Source organism: Perna viridis, chromosome 3 (assembly GCF_037379345.1).
Source record: "Perna viridis isolate PV_CMFRI_1.1 ecotype Kerala chromosome 3, ASM3737934v1, whole genome shotgun sequence".
NCBI classification, from domain to species: domain Eukaryota; kingdom Metazoa; phylum Mollusca; class Bivalvia; order Mytilida; family Mytilidae; genus Perna; species Perna viridis.
This window is the reverse complement of record NC_142447.1, coordinates 2,754,381-2,771,812: the sequence shown is the minus strand read 5'-3', so window position 1 is coordinate 2,771,812 and position 17,432 is coordinate 2,754,381. Positions and strand designations below refer to the sequence as shown.

The 17,432-nt window shown below is 32.2% G+C and overlaps 1 protein-coding gene and 1 long non-coding RNA gene across 2 annotated transcripts in view; one reads left to right on the top strand and one right to left on the bottom strand.

Annotated features, from left to right (window-relative positions):
* The window catches only part of LOC148620655 (uncharacterized), a 28,270-nt gene extending 17,681 nt beyond the window's left edge, over nucleotides 1-10,589 (top strand). Inside the window, exon 2 of the long non-coding RNA XR_015920932.1 lies at nucleotides 10,214-10,589. This is a non-coding gene — a long non-coding RNA (uncharacterized LOC148620655). The remainder of the gene's footprint in view (nucleotides 1-10,213) is intronic.
* On the bottom strand, nucleotides 7,855-16,582 carry LOC148620654 (uncharacterized). The gene is made up of 3 exons (XM_088574334.1): nucleotides 12,990-16,582; nucleotides 10,299-10,532; nucleotides 7,855-9,780 (listed from the first exon to the last, which is right to left on the bottom strand). Exons 1-3 carry the CDS (start codon nucleotides 13,045-13,047, stop codon nucleotides 9,539-9,541), a joined length of 534 nt encoding a protein of 177 aa, XP_088430460.1. The 5' UTR covers nucleotides 13,048-16,582; the 3' UTR covers nucleotides 7,855-9,538.
* Between the last annotated feature and the right edge of the window lie 850 nt (nucleotides 16,583-17,432).

Here is a 17,432-nt window from a genome sequence, read left to right as displayed (position 1 = left end):
ATGAACCGGTTTGTTCACAGTTTGCCATAGTTTTACTTTCCTCTTTCATGATATTTTCGACGGCCGCTTACCAGTGTCCTTGATCTATGTTATCGGTACATGTTGAAAGAATAATCAGGGGAACCAAAGTCATAGCGGTCATCAAAAATTTTTTTATTCTTTTGTTTTTATAGTACTAATGTTGATTGCCATGATTACCATTTGTACACATGGAAGAAAAAAACATGTTTTCTCATGATTCTGTTGAAAGGATATATGTAAATAGACAATGACGAAATTTACATTTTATTTGAATAAGTTGGACAGTGGGACAATTTTATATAAAATATTCAAAAAGGTTTTGTTACAACATGGATTAAAGATCTTCACTAAGAAAACAAAACAAAGCAAAATATAAAACAACAAATATTTTGTATAACTTTAAATTATTTGCGACACTTGGTTCATTGTTTTTACTGTATTACTGACGCCAGATTCGTTCATCATTTATATTTTAGTGATTCTGTCACCGATACTGAATATCCGCCACATTCTCAATTACCTTTTACAATGGCTCGGGAAAGCACCTAATTACAAATCAACCGTTTTCAATTAGAAATCAGGAAATTAGTTTCACACTGTATCACAAAAATTGTAATTCTCGTCTAAATTAAAATGAGCTTATTATTGGTGAACAATATACAGTTGCCAACAATTCAAATACATTGTCCAATCAAGGGTTGTTTTCCGAAGGTCAATGACTTGATACTTACCTACGTCATATAAATATTGCCAATTTCGAGATGCTTTACATATGCTTCAGAAACAATCTGTTATAATCAGAATAAAAACCAATTATTAAGGAAGTTCAAGATCAAAAAATAAATTGTAAGCAAGAAGTCCTCGAAACAGAAAAAAAAACAATCAATTGGAAGCCATAAAACCTGCACCGGTGAAGTCTTCCGAAGTATGTCATATATATGAAAACTAAAATGTCTTAGTCTAGCCCATATCCCGCCCTATCATTCTTATTATCAATACTTTAAATATATGTACACCGATGTTGCACTGAATTCACGTTTTGAACAGATGGTCATTTTTATATTCCTTTTCTGTTTGTTCTATGTTCTATGACGCTTTTCACTTCAGATAAATTTGTTAATTTCAAAATATGCGTTGTGAATTATAATAATAAAAAATGAAGAAATGCTGAATCGAGTAATTGGTAAGGTGACCGATTGATCGGTTGACTGGTTGATTGGTCTTTGTACTTGCGAAAAGGATAGGTCTGCATTGAAAGCTATATGATTGCCTAAAAATTTGTCGGAAGATGAATCAATAATTTTTAGTATTTAAAAGTATTTTTTTTTCGTTTTGGGGGCTGTTGTTTTCTGTCATTTCTGATCATTTCAAGCAAAGTAAACACACAGACAGCTGGATTAATTAACTATAATGGCCTGAAATTGTTGTCACATGAAAAGATGCATGGAGCCCGTATAAAACCATCATAGGCCATGTTAACATAGGCATTTCTAAGGTATGTTTATAGTACTTTGATTTTGGCATCGTTTTAAAAAAAATATTAATGATCAAGATATTTGCACGTAATTTTCTGAGTTCCAACGCTTTTTTATGCTATACATGAGATCATCTGAAGGAATACTTTAAAAGCTTTACGGTATTACGTAAAGAATTATTTCTATGATAATTATCGGCCCCTCCTCGAGAGAGAGTTATTTCACGCTTGAAATGAGAACGTGTTTCCGTTTCCATGAGCAACTTAACATCAGCGGCATTATAATAAAATACTGTGGAATGTGGAAATTTGACGTCTGTTATCTTTCCAAGCAGTGTCTGTTTTTTATACCCTGTGCCATAAGTACGATATTATGTAAGAAGGACTCCTTAAGAACCAGGAGTCAAACGGCTATAGAACAAATAACATCAAAGGAAAATAACTATACAGGGAAGAAAGACGAATACGTCAAAGAACATGAATTGTCCAAATAACCACGTTCAAAGAAACAAATGTAATTGAGCAACCCCGGCTAAACAGCAGAACTGGGATGTGTGCCCAGGTGCTGGAATGGGGTACCCCTGACGTGTTACATGCTGGGGTTGTCAGGCTATAATACGGAAAACCTGACCGCAAACCATAGTGGTGTACCGTGTTGGGAAAGATGCCACGTTCCTTGCACTTTAAAGAACCCTACTGTGGTATTCTCTTGGAGTAGGAACCATAGAGCTCCACCACAGGAGGCTAAATTGCCCGACCCTACCCACCTCTCCATATTTCCAGTGGCAATAAAAATTTGTCGACCCCATTATCCTTGTGTCCCAACCCATTTTTCATTTCGTCATCATTTCATGTTCATTTTATCATCAATATCATGTTCATCGTCTGAATATAGCTGAAATATTGCTATTGGACGTTAAACCCCAACAAACAAACAAACAAACAAACATGTTAAACAAGTAATTTCAATATTTCATTGTGAATTCCCAGGACAGCTGACACCTTAAAGTTGCATACCATTACCAAGCTTGAAAATAAGGCTTTTAAAATCATTACTCTAATAGTACGATGTCCGTATAAATTCTGCACAATTTTTTTACATTTTCTGTGAACTGACAGCATGGAGGCAAATTACTCACACAAGTAAACAATATTCATACATTTTGGTAGTAAATTACATATATGATTTTAAGGTACACATTCTCAGCTTTACTTTGACTACTTTTAATCAGAATACACACAAACAATGCACTTACAATGCATAGGTCTAGGTTCAGTGTGTTTTTGGTACTATATGGGGGTGACCATTTGACCCGGAAGTGGTTAGTGAGTCCTAGTACATTTATATACATTCAACGGAATATATATATGAGTCTTGTATCGTGGTAATGAATATGTCAAAACAATTTTTGTTCATTTGTTGTATTCTAGATGTAGATAATTATCAGTTTATACGGTCTAAAACATAAGGACAAGTGAGCATTTTCCAAGAGGTGTACACCGTTGATTAAGCATTTTACCATATCTTGATTAGGAAGGTGGTAACTTAAAGCGATTTTGTTTTGTTTGTTTTGATGTCAAAAGAATACTAACAATCCTTTACTTTCGCAGATGAAAAACAAAGCCGTATGAAATAATCACCCGTTCTAGTAATTGTTGCAAGAAATGGTCTTTCAATTATATTTAATTAAAAATACAAAAATAAAAAATCATATACTTTTTTTCTAATTTCAGTATGCTGTACATGAGTTTTAAGTTTTCTCATCAGCAACATCAGAGCCAGATACATAGGTTTTTAAATCGAATAAAGCTTCAGACCCTGCTGGGTTTGTATTAAAATTACTGTTTATCTCAGTGGGAAGAAAAATGGCCTTTATCTTTAAAATAAGCTAAAAAGTGCATATGTGTTTATCACAAAGACCGACATGTTATTTTTATTACATTTTTTTTTATTTTTAAGTGCATACGGAAAACAAATAAAGTCCAAAATTGTTTTTATTTAAACTGGCAAAAGAAAATTAAAAATAAAAACCAAAATTCAAGGCAAAAGGGTTTTCATGTCAAGCCTTAACGGAAACACTCATGATTTTTTTTTAAATCAAGTGAATCATTGTATCTCTATTATTCATCTAAAGTCACACAACATAATAAATAAATATAGTCATATTTTGAGATTTGTCTTGAAATTCATTCGTGGTATCTTACACATTGTTCGTTAAAAGTCTATCTGGCAAAAAGATGAACATCCTCTATGAAAGAGTAATCAAGGGAACCAAGGTTATAGCGGTAATCAAAAGAATGCAATCCAGGGACAAAGACCAGACATGGAAAACAGACATTCTCAACAAAGAACATAAAGTAACTAAAATCATACATGCAAAGTAACAAAAGTAAATGAGCAACTCGGACTCCACTAAAAACTGGGAGCATGGACCAGGTGCACCGTTAGGGTAAGCGTCCTCTGCTTTTCTAGAAACACCCGCCGAGTTGCTCATAAAAAGGCAAGTCCGGGGTAGACAAACGAGGAAAGGAAAACTATGACCCGTTGGATACATCAGTTTTCATGGTTCTGATTGATACACCATAACGATCCACGAGTTCATGATGAAAAGATATGAAAGATAGAAGTCACTGCACCTGATCCCAGAATTATGGGAGTTCATATTGCTAGAGCTTAAGAAAAACGTTTTGTTTATATGTAATCTATGTTATTCGGTTCGCAGTATTGTGAATGGAGATCGTTTCTTTTTTCTCTTAATTTTTCCTAATAAGTGGTAAATCCATTTGTCATAGTGTTCCCTTACTCTTTTGTCTAGACCGGACGACATTTTATGAACAACTCGATGGATGTTTCCAGAAAAGCAGAAAAGCAGAGAACGCTTACCCTACCGGTGCATTTGGTCCATGCTTCTAGTTACAGTGGAATTCGATTTGCTCATTCATTGTTTGTATTATTATCCGACATTGTATTTAAAATTGTCAAACTCTAATGGATTTATCAACGTCTCTTTATAGATTATTTGTAGAGAATACGATTTTAGAATTATCGGTTATTATTTAAATATTGTTTTCGCTTATAGAGATATACAACCTTATTGTATCCCTACGTATAAAAAAACTATTTTTTTAAATATTGCACCACATAAAATCTTGTTCATTTCGTACTTGGCGTTACTACTCCAAATACATTGCACTGGAATTGCAGTTACCCAATATTAATAATTCTGGTAGTTTGATGGGGTTGTCAATCTTGAATATGTTTAAGCTAGCTTTCAGTAACTGCAAAAAATGTGAAGTGGAATTCTCATGACATCTATATGGTGTTTGTTGCATTCCATCGCAAAAATAAGATGTATTTGTGAGTGAATTTTACGATTTGTTTGTTTGTTTTTAGTTCATTTTTGACCTAACATTAAAAGGGGATGGTTATGGCCTAACGTTAATATTCAAATCCAAGCAAATATTTCATGCAAATATCCATAGCCAGTAGATATTGTTCATTGTTGTGTCTTTGTCCGTGTCGCTATATCACTTGTTACATTAATATGAAAGAATTACTGTTTTGGATTTAAGCTATATGCTGGTGCTTTGGTGTGTTTCATACGACGAAAACTTTACATTATCATTGTCACAACTCATCGTTAATCTATGTCTTGCAAATTGTCATCTCTCTTTGACATTTAGGAGATATTAACCAAGATGGCTATTTTCTTGATGACAAAATCAATTGAAGTAATTGTCATTGATGTCAATCTTAAACAATGGGCACAGTCTAACGTTGCAAGACGTCTATTGTTAGGTGAAGCAGCTTTCATTGCTTTCCAAGATGAAAATTCTTTTTCTTTTTCGTTTGAGGAACAGTTATTCTGTACACACGAGATAATCTAACGCTATACAATTGACAACGTATGTAGGTCTAACCGAAAAGAACGTATTTCGTTACATTCGTTTGATTTGCGGTATAATTTTAGTTCCATTGGTGACTCTGTCATATTGTGACTCGAAGTCACTTTAGGTCGGAAATAGCTATTTGTTTCTTCAGTAAATAATTTCTGATGTTACATAAAGCATGTGAATTTATTATTCAACTGAACGGGTACACACTCTTGGTTTGTCGACTTGAAAGGTTAAAAAGTGTAACATATAAAGTATTTGATACATATAAGTACTGCAAGAAGGGAAATAACTCAAAAACTTAAATGGAACAAGTTTTTGAATTCTGTTTTTTTTTCAGTCCTAGGAGAGACATTTGTTGTTGTTTCATTTTTAGTTGTTGTTGCTTGTTATAAAAATGAACCTAAGCAAATTACTTTGAAAGTTTAAAAGCAGAATTTCATATAAAATGAAGATCTTACCTGATATACTTTTAGTAGATTTTTTTTTCTATTTTTTTCTTAAAGATGACTTTGAACTAACATACTGCATACTGTAAAACTTAAAGATGAAATATAGGTAACCCAACTTAGTTTGGAGATAATTGAGCCTAAAATAAGCGATTTTTATATAGGTTCTGCAGGATATTTTCACTATTTCGCTACCTATTATACAGCTGGTTAAAACAATTTCATAACAAATCGTATTAAGAACATTTATCGGACATTATGTCATATTACAAATAGAAATTGGAGGTCACTGAACTGATTTATTGTTATATTAAAAAAACAACAAAATGTCCATTTCATTTCTATATCCCACCACTATCTTCCCCTTGAAGAAAGTTTTTGATATTAATGTCTGTAATTGTACCTTATATAGACTAAAATCTTGGTTCCCTAGATTGCACTTTCATGCCAAAATCCTTTTGTACACACGCTTTTTTTATTCTTACAAACACTGTTTCTTCACTGAAAACATATGCTTCTGTATGATTTTGCATGATGACAGAAACGAAGCTCGGTCAAATATGTGTTATCTACTTTCTAAAATAGCTATTAAATATGTAACAAAAAAACTAGAAGAACAAAAAAGAAAGACCGCGAGAAAAAAAAATCATGCAATGATGCCATAGGAAAATCAAGGGAACAAAAAAGAACGATAATAAAAAAAAAAACGCAATCCAGGAACAACGACCAATCTAATGAAATAGACAAACACAACAAAGAATATGAAAAAAGCCAAAATAGCACGCATATAGTAATAAACGTAAATGAGCGACCCGGATTCCAGTACAAATTGGACGCACTGAACAAGTGCACCAGTAGGTTAAGCATGTTCGTTCTGCCTTTCTCGAGTTATTTATATAATTTCCGGGGTAATCGAAAGACGAAAGGAAAACCATGACACGGTGAACAAATCGGTTCTCATGGAGCAAATGAATACACTATTACGATCCACGAATTCATGGTAACAAAGGCAGTAATGTTCGATAAGTGGTCTATTTGTCCTGGAGTAACAATGATATCTAATGCTTTTGAGTAGGAATTTCAACTGAGTATCGGGAATAGTTCTTTCGATGGGGAGAGCTGAACAAGCATAAGTCTTGATGCTGTTATATTCTGATAATAATCTAGCATTTAACATTTCCAGAATATTATTGTATTGAGCAACATTTAATTCAGTCCGTTTCTTGAGTAACAATTGTAAGACTGAAGACCCTCTCTGACAGCTGTAAGGATTGAAATAAACAGTTTTGGATGAAGTTTGGTGGAATATTTGGCAGATCAAGCTCTTATTGTATAATTGATATGTTCATTAATGATGCGTTTACTCATCTGCATCATCATCAAGTATTATAACAATGGCTGTGTCACTTGGAATGGTCATTTTTCATGATCAGAAAAGGAAAGGCTTTCCACAACTTACAAAAGATTAAGCATGTAAAAACCTGTTTAACCAATATTTTTTCATAAGATGAATTCATCTACTTTTGTGTTTTTGGTTTACGCTACGGTCAATACCCCTATTTGTTTTTGTTTTTGTATTTTTTTTTGTTGCGTAGAGTGTGCTACTTCCGGTTCCTTTATGTTAGTTGTTGTTTTGTGTCATCATCTTTGTTCTTTGACTATACAGCAGATTCATGTGTTTTCGTATTTGGTGTGCGGTTTCTTTCATTTGGTGACCTTTTTTTTGTCTTTATTAATCTGTTATGAAATAAATAAGATTGATAATTAGTTACTGAAAATAGCAGCTGTAACTTACCACGAATAGACAGACGAAATGAATGATAAACAGTTGTCAGTGTGGCCTAGTCGTATACCTTGTGACGTTATCTTAACATTACAAAGGCTGATGCTGATAAGTGTCAGTATTTAATGTTATGTTAAAGTTAATTTGTTTATACTTTTAGTTAACATTAATTTAACCTACAAATAACGTTAATATAACGTTGATAAGTTTTAGAGGGCGTCCATACAAATCCAGACAGTGGGTGGAACATGACAGATTTAATTCGGAAAACATTTTCAATCATTTAATATTACAAATGCATCCTTTCACAAAGTTGGTTTTGGTTTTGGACTAACTGTATCGATAAAAGAGAAATAATTTACAAAGATAGCATAGAAATTCATTGAAAAGAGGAGATAACGCTTTACTTTGAGCAAAAACTGGTTACTTTGTTTGGAATTTCCAAGATAAATTTCCACTCATATCATAGGATCTACCTAATGTTTACATGAATTGCTTCTTATACGTTTAGTTACCAGTAACGGCCGCATTAACTTACCATAAGTTTAAAGTTGATTTAACGTATAGTTAACATGCACTGCCTATTGTCCCTGTCCTGGGAATGGAATATATTCTTTTCATTTTCGCTCGATTCGTGTTTCTCTTGATTACTCATTAACATATTTAACGTTAAATGAACCTCGCATTTTGGTTATAGTGACTTCTCTTGCATGTACATTTGTAAGAATAATGAACCAATATTCTAACGGAAATCAAAAGAATGTAATTCAGGGACAACGACCAGACACGAAAAACAACAACACAACATAAAATAACTAAAATAATACATACAAAGTTACAAAAGTAAATAAGCTACTCGGAGTCCACTAAAATCTGGGAGCATGGACCAGGTGCTCTGGTAGAGATTGCGTTTCTGCTTTTCTAGACACATCTGGCGAGTTTCTCATAAAATATCAAGTCCGAGATAGATGAAAGAGGAAAGGAAACCTATGACACGTTGAACAAATAAGTTTTCATGGCACAGATGAATACACTGTAACGATCCACGAGTTCATGTTGACGACCATAAAACTTCTGTAGTGATGACTTCAATCATGAAGCAATATAACCCTATTCCAGAAGCCTAATTGTAAGATGTCTAACGCGATACAAGTCTACAGAAAGTCTACAGAAAGTATCGTGCATGGCATACCTTTACGAGAATGATCCTGGAATGGATAGCATGTGTGCCTATAGACATTTAATTTAAATCATTTCATCAAGCAAAATTTAACCTGTCGGTAATTACGTTAATGACGAATGTATTATAAGTAAAAATTTACACACGAAATTTAATATTTACGTTTCTATTACAATAAAAAATAACCATCAAATGTTACAGTACTTGTATTGATATTCATTTAATTGGGCAGTGGAGAATAAGGTATAGAGCATTAAGGGATGGGCATTTAATTGGGTATGAGCAGTGGAGAATAAGGTATAGGGCATTAAGGGATGGGCATTTAATTTGGTATGGGCAGTGGAGAATAAAGTATAGGGCATTAAGGGATGGGCATTTAGGCATAGGAGAGTGGGGTATAAGACAAAGTTAATGAGTAATATGCATTAAAAACACCGTCATTGATGATATAAAAAACATGCACTAAAGGCATTAATGTAAAATATGGCATAAAAAACATAAATGTATTATTTTCGAGTTTAGCATAATTTTATATTTTTTAGACATTTTTAGGCGAGGTTCAATTAAAATGTAAATTAGACATTGTACATTGGGTATGATGAATTGGTTAATGGTGTACATTTTGTATACAAGTTAGAGGGTGGGACATTAATACCATAGAAGAACTGTTATATAGTATACCACAAAATCGAGAAAAATATTGAAATATGCCTCAAAAAGATAACACATGTAACGTCTCACAACTTCTCGTAACACACAACTCCTGTATTACTGCAAACATTTTGTCCAAAAACACTGTCACCCGTGTACATCTGACAGCTGGTAGTAGAACCACTAAACGAAAACACATCACAGTTACTGTGGTTCATACAAGATACCGCGCATTCTTTAGTTGAACGCATCTGTATATCATATATTACTGATAATAATACTGGATCATCGGTTACCTTGAACATTCCAAGCTTTACGTCCGCTGGAGCTGTAAATGATGAACACACAAAAAAAAATAGAATGTTTGACTATATTTTGATAAAAAATAAAACTTTTCATTTTCCTGGAAAATAACTGAATTAATGTCATGACGTATTTAAAGAGCCATGTCTAAAAGGCTAACAACATGAATCTCCGTTTTGTCATTATTAAAAAAGATAATTAAAATAATTTGATCAAAATAATAAATACATTATAAAGATTTAAAAAGACATTAAACAAAAAGACAAAAGATAACATACAAATTATTTGGAAAAAAAAACAAATCAAAACCAACATACAAAATCACCCACAGAAATCCGGATTCTACTAAACACAGGATCAAATGAATCTAAAGTCCAAAGAGTTTCTACAAAATTAAATGGACACCCTGACTCATTGTGGGATGACTCATTTAAGTACTCGATTAATTTTTTTTTCAGATATGTAGCAGTGTTACAGAAAGAAGAAAAAGAGAGAGACACAAACCACAAAAATATATTTATCCGATCCAATTCCAAGACCTACCTGCACAGTCTTTCTCATACAAAGAAATAAACGTATTCATTGTTGAAAATAGAGAAGTAACGGTCGAATATAGTGTACAGTCACCGGATCCATAGTTATGTTCCACATTGGAACATTTTGTCCGCTCCAGACATCGTTGAAGGCATTCAGTATCGTCTGTTATATCAGAGTAATAAACCAGCAAATCCCCTCCAGACACTTCCAGAGTATGACCTTTTAAGGCCATAACACAACCTTAAACATGTATTTACAAATGCTATAGAGTTATAAAATAAAGAAAGGTTGCTCTCATGAATGTAATTTGTACATCATTGCTTTAATCGTAAGATTCAGTTGACAATCGTTAAATTTGAGGTGAACGTCGATTCGTCTGTCTATACTTTGTTACTCATATGTTCTGTTTAATTTTGAAAGCTTTAGGTTTCTCAAATTTTGCAAGAATTATTAAGTGTAAGCAAACATATGATTTTTTGACAGAAATTTCTGTTTTTGAACATTCCATCTGTAACGCATTATAATGTAACTACCGATTGAACCAAATCTGTTTTAAATAATGCTGTTTGGTTTGTGTGGACAAGGTAAACAGCCACACACAATAAAGAACACAAAACAAGATATAACTAAAACAATACATCCAAAGAAACAAAGTAAAATGGGCAACCTGGATTCCACTAAAGACTAGTAGCATGGACCAGGTGCATCGATAGGGTAAGCATTCTGTTCATTATATTTTATCTGTATCATTCCATAAAAGTGTCTAGTTGTCCCATCATATCTGTGTAAAATGAACCCAAGTGATAAAACTGAAGTTCTGTTTTCGAGGTTCAGTTTTTGAATTCGTGAGGTTCCTGTATCTTAGGAAACCGTCAGTTTCAAGTCTTGTTTATTTTAACTGACCTTTATGTGATCGCTGCGTCACTGGTAATGTTTATAAATTTGTAACTATAAATCATTTTAAACAATGCTATAAAAAATCATTCTCTACTCACTGTGTCTCTACTATTTGATTGTGATGGAACCAAGAATCCAATTACTTATTTGTTTCACAAAAGCTTGAATTATTTTATACCATGGTCCATCAAATACCTGTACAGAGATCTACCCTAATACTCAATAAACAGTCTAACATGGTTATACTAGCATTACATGTTTATTTAATCATTTCATTACCCCATTAATGACTCTGATATATGTATATGTAGTGGAGATACGAATGCTCGGAAAACTACCCATCCATAAAAAAAAATCAAGACACTGCCAGTGGTAGAGATGATTCAAGCTGTAGAAAAATTAACCAAACAAACGATGACTTTTAAGTCTAGATATAAATATGTATTTGGGGTAATCATACTTTCGCCTAACACTTATTAATAAAATCAAGAATGATATCTGCTGCAAAGTGCAATTTTCTGCTACAATATATACATTATTATGTGTCATAAGAAATGATATAAATGTTGTGGGTTTTTGACATGCATTAATTACCTTTAATGTTATGTTTTCCTAAATACATTATAGGTTTCAAAATGAATGAAAGTTGTAATCGCAATATATCCACTTTTTTTCTATAATCCCTTTGGGATATTTTGACCTCTTGACATTTGGCGTTTTCGTGACGGAAATTCAACCGAAAGCCTGTCACTAATAGTGGATCGTCTCGGCTACTACCGCAATGATGCTGACTTGGTACAGGCATTTCAAATGATGGGTTCAATCTATGTTTTACAGCGCGCTTAACCGTCTTCTTCAATTGCGGCGTGAATATATTATTGGTGGTTAAATAGCACAATCGGTAAATCAGAGGTAACATCAACAGCAAGAACAATTTACAAAAAGCAATCATTGCTCATTATTTTAGAAGAAACTGAGTCCTTTTCAACAAAGGACTGATATCTAAAGAAGAATTTGGAAAGAGACCTTTTGAGACTCATTTCCTCATACACCTGAATCAGGCGCAAATTTTTACGCAGATATTTATGGCGTACATGGAAATTAGAGTAGTAAGTACTTGCTCTAGCGTAGCGAATCAGTTGTGAGATGTAAACACCATATACATGAGATGAAGGTATATTGCTGCACAGGTAAGGAAATTTTACAATATTAAAACCAAAGCTGCCTATTTTATATAAATCTTAATACAGAGATGTCACTGATGTGAAATTCGAGATATAGGTCCAAAAATGATGCAGAACAAGTTGTTCCGGTAGTCTCCTTTATCTCGAGTTCTGATGGATATATTGAAGGTAACTACTAACCAAAAGAAGTGTTGTTGATGGACAGTACATCATCAATATACATGTGCTTAAAGTTCAAGGATTTAGCATACTTCATATTTTTATTCTTTACGAGATTCTGCAGAAATTCAGTCTTGTATGAATATAAATTCAAACAGGATAGGAGAGCAACACAGTTAGTGCCCTTGATATTGTCAACTAGTTGTTGAAAAATAGTTCATCCAAATGTAACAAATATGTTATCAATAAGGAAATCAAGCATATCGCAAACATGCTTTTCTGTGTAGTACACTTTTAGAAAAATATGTGGACTTGTAACCAAGAACAACATAATTTTTTTTTCGAAACAACAAAAGATTTACGAATTATTACTTTCAAATGAGAGCTAAACTTATCATGTAAATGATAGAGAATTGAATTTACCAGACTAATGCAAAGCTTGAGAAATGTTTCATACCTGATGTAAAAAATGCTTTCAAGAATATAACCCATAAGGTGATGACCAACCTGAACATAATTCAAGCATCAGAAAACTAAATTAAAAGTATCATTCCAATTATAATGAAAGGACTTGACAATCGATATTTTCTAAATGGAGTCAATATATATAATGAATTTGTTTAAAGATTTAAATTAATAAATGACAAAATGAATTGATGTTTTCAAAAAATGGACTTTGCCTATTTCAATAGAGTATATCGAATTTTATATGGAGAAATTAATTCATTAGTAAGTATGAAAGTTCAAACTTTTTATTTGTTCCTACAACAATTAACTGTAAATTTATGTAAGAATCAGGCAAAATGGAAAAAATCCTTAACTTGCATGCCCTACACCTTACGGATATCTTCTCTATTTGAAAATACCATTATTGGATCTCTGCTCCTCCAGATTTACTCAGAACGTTTTAATAGAATGTTTGAAAAATGAGGTTCTTGACCGAGTTGTCTGCCCTTGAAAAATGACTTGCACTCCATTAAAATTGGGAGCATGAACAAGGTGCGCCTATAGGGTATGCGTCCTCTAAATGCTTTTCTAAAAACTAATAAACTCACTTCGTATTTTTGTTCTTTTACTTTATTTGATTATGTCTTTTTGCGCACGCACAAAGAACACAGATTTCCCCCAAAATTAATTGTATACGTAGAAAATATAAGTCATTGAACAGTTTATTACACCGCATATATTGTCAAACTACATTTCTATCCTCTTGATTGTTAAATTTTGAATTTAAAACGTTCGGCCAGCCTTGCGCTTTCAATCAAAAATGTATATAACTATATTTAGTGATGAAAAGACGATGCAGTGTGATTTTCATTTTGTCACCATGAGTGTTGTAATAAATATCAATGGAATGAAACCCGCAACGACAAATTCGCCATCATTTTAATAGTATGAATGGTAATTACAAAATTTCCAAAAATGATAAACTATAGGCAATAGTCAAAAGGAATACTCATACCAGAAATTCCGTATACGAAATGGCGATATCAAAGTTGAAAACCGGAAAATTGGAAACCACCGCACTAGTCATGATTTGGTACATGTGTTTACGATAGAAATGGTGTTTCAAGCCATATTTATAACACGTTTATCAATTGCAGTTAACTGTTTCCAGTATATAACAATATTAACGAGTAACATACAATTGACACCTGTCAAATTGGTATCATCAGTAGTCAAAAGAGTACAGAAAATTTAAACAAATAATTAGTGAAACTGAAAAGAACTAAATTATTATACAAAGAGTCACTTGACATTCTTAGAAATATTTTCATTATTATCCCAAATATCACACAGTAGTATTATTCTGCTATTATTTATTCCGAAATTTATCATTTTTATTTTCAAATAACCTTTGTTTTAGGATATTCTATCTTGATACGGATCGGGTTGTAATAAAAACAAAGTTCGACCACGACTGTACTGCTTTCAGATGATAAAAATGTGGTAGCATATTTTAGTTGATATTGCCATACACATTCCAAGTATATTTCTTTCGCTATATTTTGCGTCTACTTTACTTAACCGAAATTTTCCAATAACATTCAAGCTATCAATCGGTTCATTTAAACGTTCAACAAAATACGATATAAAAGTTGGGTTTGTTGACTCTGGACATATATATCTTAGTCGATCATGCCCATTTCACTCTTCCATTTTTAAACAAGAAAACTCTCAATTAGATTGATTTTTTGTTGTCCCAAATAAAGTCCCAAATTAGCTTCGTTATTATTTTTTAAACTTGCATGATATCCGTCTTATTTCACTTTCAAAACTACAAAAGGAAATAATGTTATTTTTAACAATTAGAGTTTTTGCAAGTATTTTCTGGTTTCTACTTTTCCATACTTGCATACGACACTATTTTTTCAACGATTTGTTTCCACAAAGAATCATATCATCGTCAATATTAATCCATGATGCATTCTAAGTGTCTATACATTATCATTTGTCCAGGATTTTTTTCTTTTAGAATTACCTATGAATAAACCCTTAGTTTTTTATCCATATTAATGTTTTACCCCGATGCGTTTTCATATTTTTAGAACACCAAATGACAATTGACAATTTTCGGGAATTTTTGTCCGCCAAAAGTGCCCCTTTAAAATGAAGGAATTGGTTTTAGACCAAATTAAACAGATTGCAAAGACAAAACACATGTAGCGTCGCCCTTTGCATGTTTCTTAGCTGGACTGCTACTTATTTTTTTTACTTGTCTACATGTAAAAGTTAGCATTGAAGTGTATTTTGTTTGTTGTTATTGAAAGCTAAACGCTGTGAGACTTAAACTGATTTTCACTTTTTAAATAGTGTTTTTCTTTCACAAAAATCAAGTAAACCGATAAAAAATGTGAAACATCTATCTAGCATTGTTGATAATTTCTTTCATGTCTGTCGCATTTTAATCAATCATCCTTTTAAACAGTACGTTAAGCTCACATATTAAGTAATCAATTCACAACTTTTGAAATTTTGCCATTACCGCCACTCATGCAGGGTGATCTTATTTATTTTATTCCTATACAATGTCGTATCTGTCTGATGCTGGTACGGATAACCTGGCTAGGTGGAATTAAGTCTCTACAGCTTCTAAATTAAACCTCCACTGCAACATTTAGTATATAGCTATAAAGTTTTCTTTAAATTCAAGAATTAAAGTTAAACAAGAAATAACAAGCGAAAAATGAAATATCGAAAATATTCATGAACTCTCACTATGTGGAAATGATTTTGATTACTACATGTCTAGATAAATTAAAAAATCTTTATGTTCTGTAAAAATTAATATTTGTGAACATATTATTTGGTTATCGGGGAAAAAGTTGGAACGGGCAACACAAATTTTAATCGATCTAGTTCGAGTTGTAGTTGATATATTTGAACAAATGTGAATAATATTTGACATCGTTGGGATCTAGGTATATGAATAGTCTTGTTTTAGTCGCTACATCTTCAGTGTCAGATATATTTATCGTTTAAACTTCCTGACAAGAAAACATTTGGAAAACTATTTATTATATATAAAAAAAAATTAAAAGGTGAATTGCCAGAGTTTACAAAAAGAATATTTGGTGAATAATTGAGTATTTTGGACTCTTTTTTGGACTACTTTTACATTAAATCAAGAACACGTACGAAAACGTATTGAAACGTACTGCACATTAAACCGTTTTGTAAGAGAAGATTTATCGTGTTAGTAAACTCAAATAAATGAAGAAATAAAGTTACTGTATAAGTCATGTAATTCAATATGCCAAGCACCTGTTTTGTCGTGATATTATTATTGAATGGTATGCGGTCCCCTTATGTCTACGTCCCGATACATTGAGATATGTCAACATGCGGTTGTTCTCTATGACAACATTGTTGTTTTTGCAGTTATATAGCAATTACCATGCTGAATTCATTAATAATATACTTTATAAAATGAGAGTAAACACGTGATCTTCAAATCCATCATGTGAAGCATGCACAGTGAACTAGTATTTGAACTTTAAATGTCTATGAATTAGAAATTTATAGAAAGAAATCATAGGGTAAATGTTTTATTAGACTTGCTACAAGTCTCTCTGTAATATATATTTTACTTGATTAAATATCATTACTATCAAATATTCATTCACCGTACAGCAGTTGGATAGTGAATGAATATTTGATAGTAATGATATTTAATCAAATAAAATATATATTACAGAGAGACTTGTAGCAAGTATAATATTTTATGATAGGATTGTATAGAATAGTTTCTATTATGTGTAACCTCTTTTTTCCTGTGAATGAAGATGTGTGTAACCTCGTTTCCTTGTGAATTAGGATTGTTATTTTTACAGAGGACCCCTAATTAGTTTTCCTGGAGAATTGTCACAGTATGAAACGTAATAAATTATACATTTTCTTAACAAAACAAAATATACAAAAAAGAATACACCAACTCCAAAATAAGTCTTAAACTTGTCCGTGGTTGTAGCGATGTTTTAGACTTAAATGAACAGCCCTGGATTACCGGTAAATTGCTAGATTAAGGTTTTCGCTACCATAAATTAGTGAACACTTTCACTAAATTCTTTCATAAATCTATAGATTCAATGTTGTAGTTTAGTTTGTATGGTTATGTAACAAATAAAGCTCGAAAGTTAAAACAATTATTATTGTCTAGAAAAACATTTGAATAAAATTATCGGTAAGTGTTATTTTCACTTTTCCATGGTTAAGTCTGTGAATTATTAGTTCTAATATTGCCTCTCTTGTTAAAATTAAAATACCAATAAAATTAATTAACTTTCGTCCTGCTACATGCCAATACTTTTATCTTGCCATTATCACGATGACCTTGTTATTCTCTGACATTTAGTGATATGTTTTTACTAAATGATGGAACAAACCCAAATAATAAAAC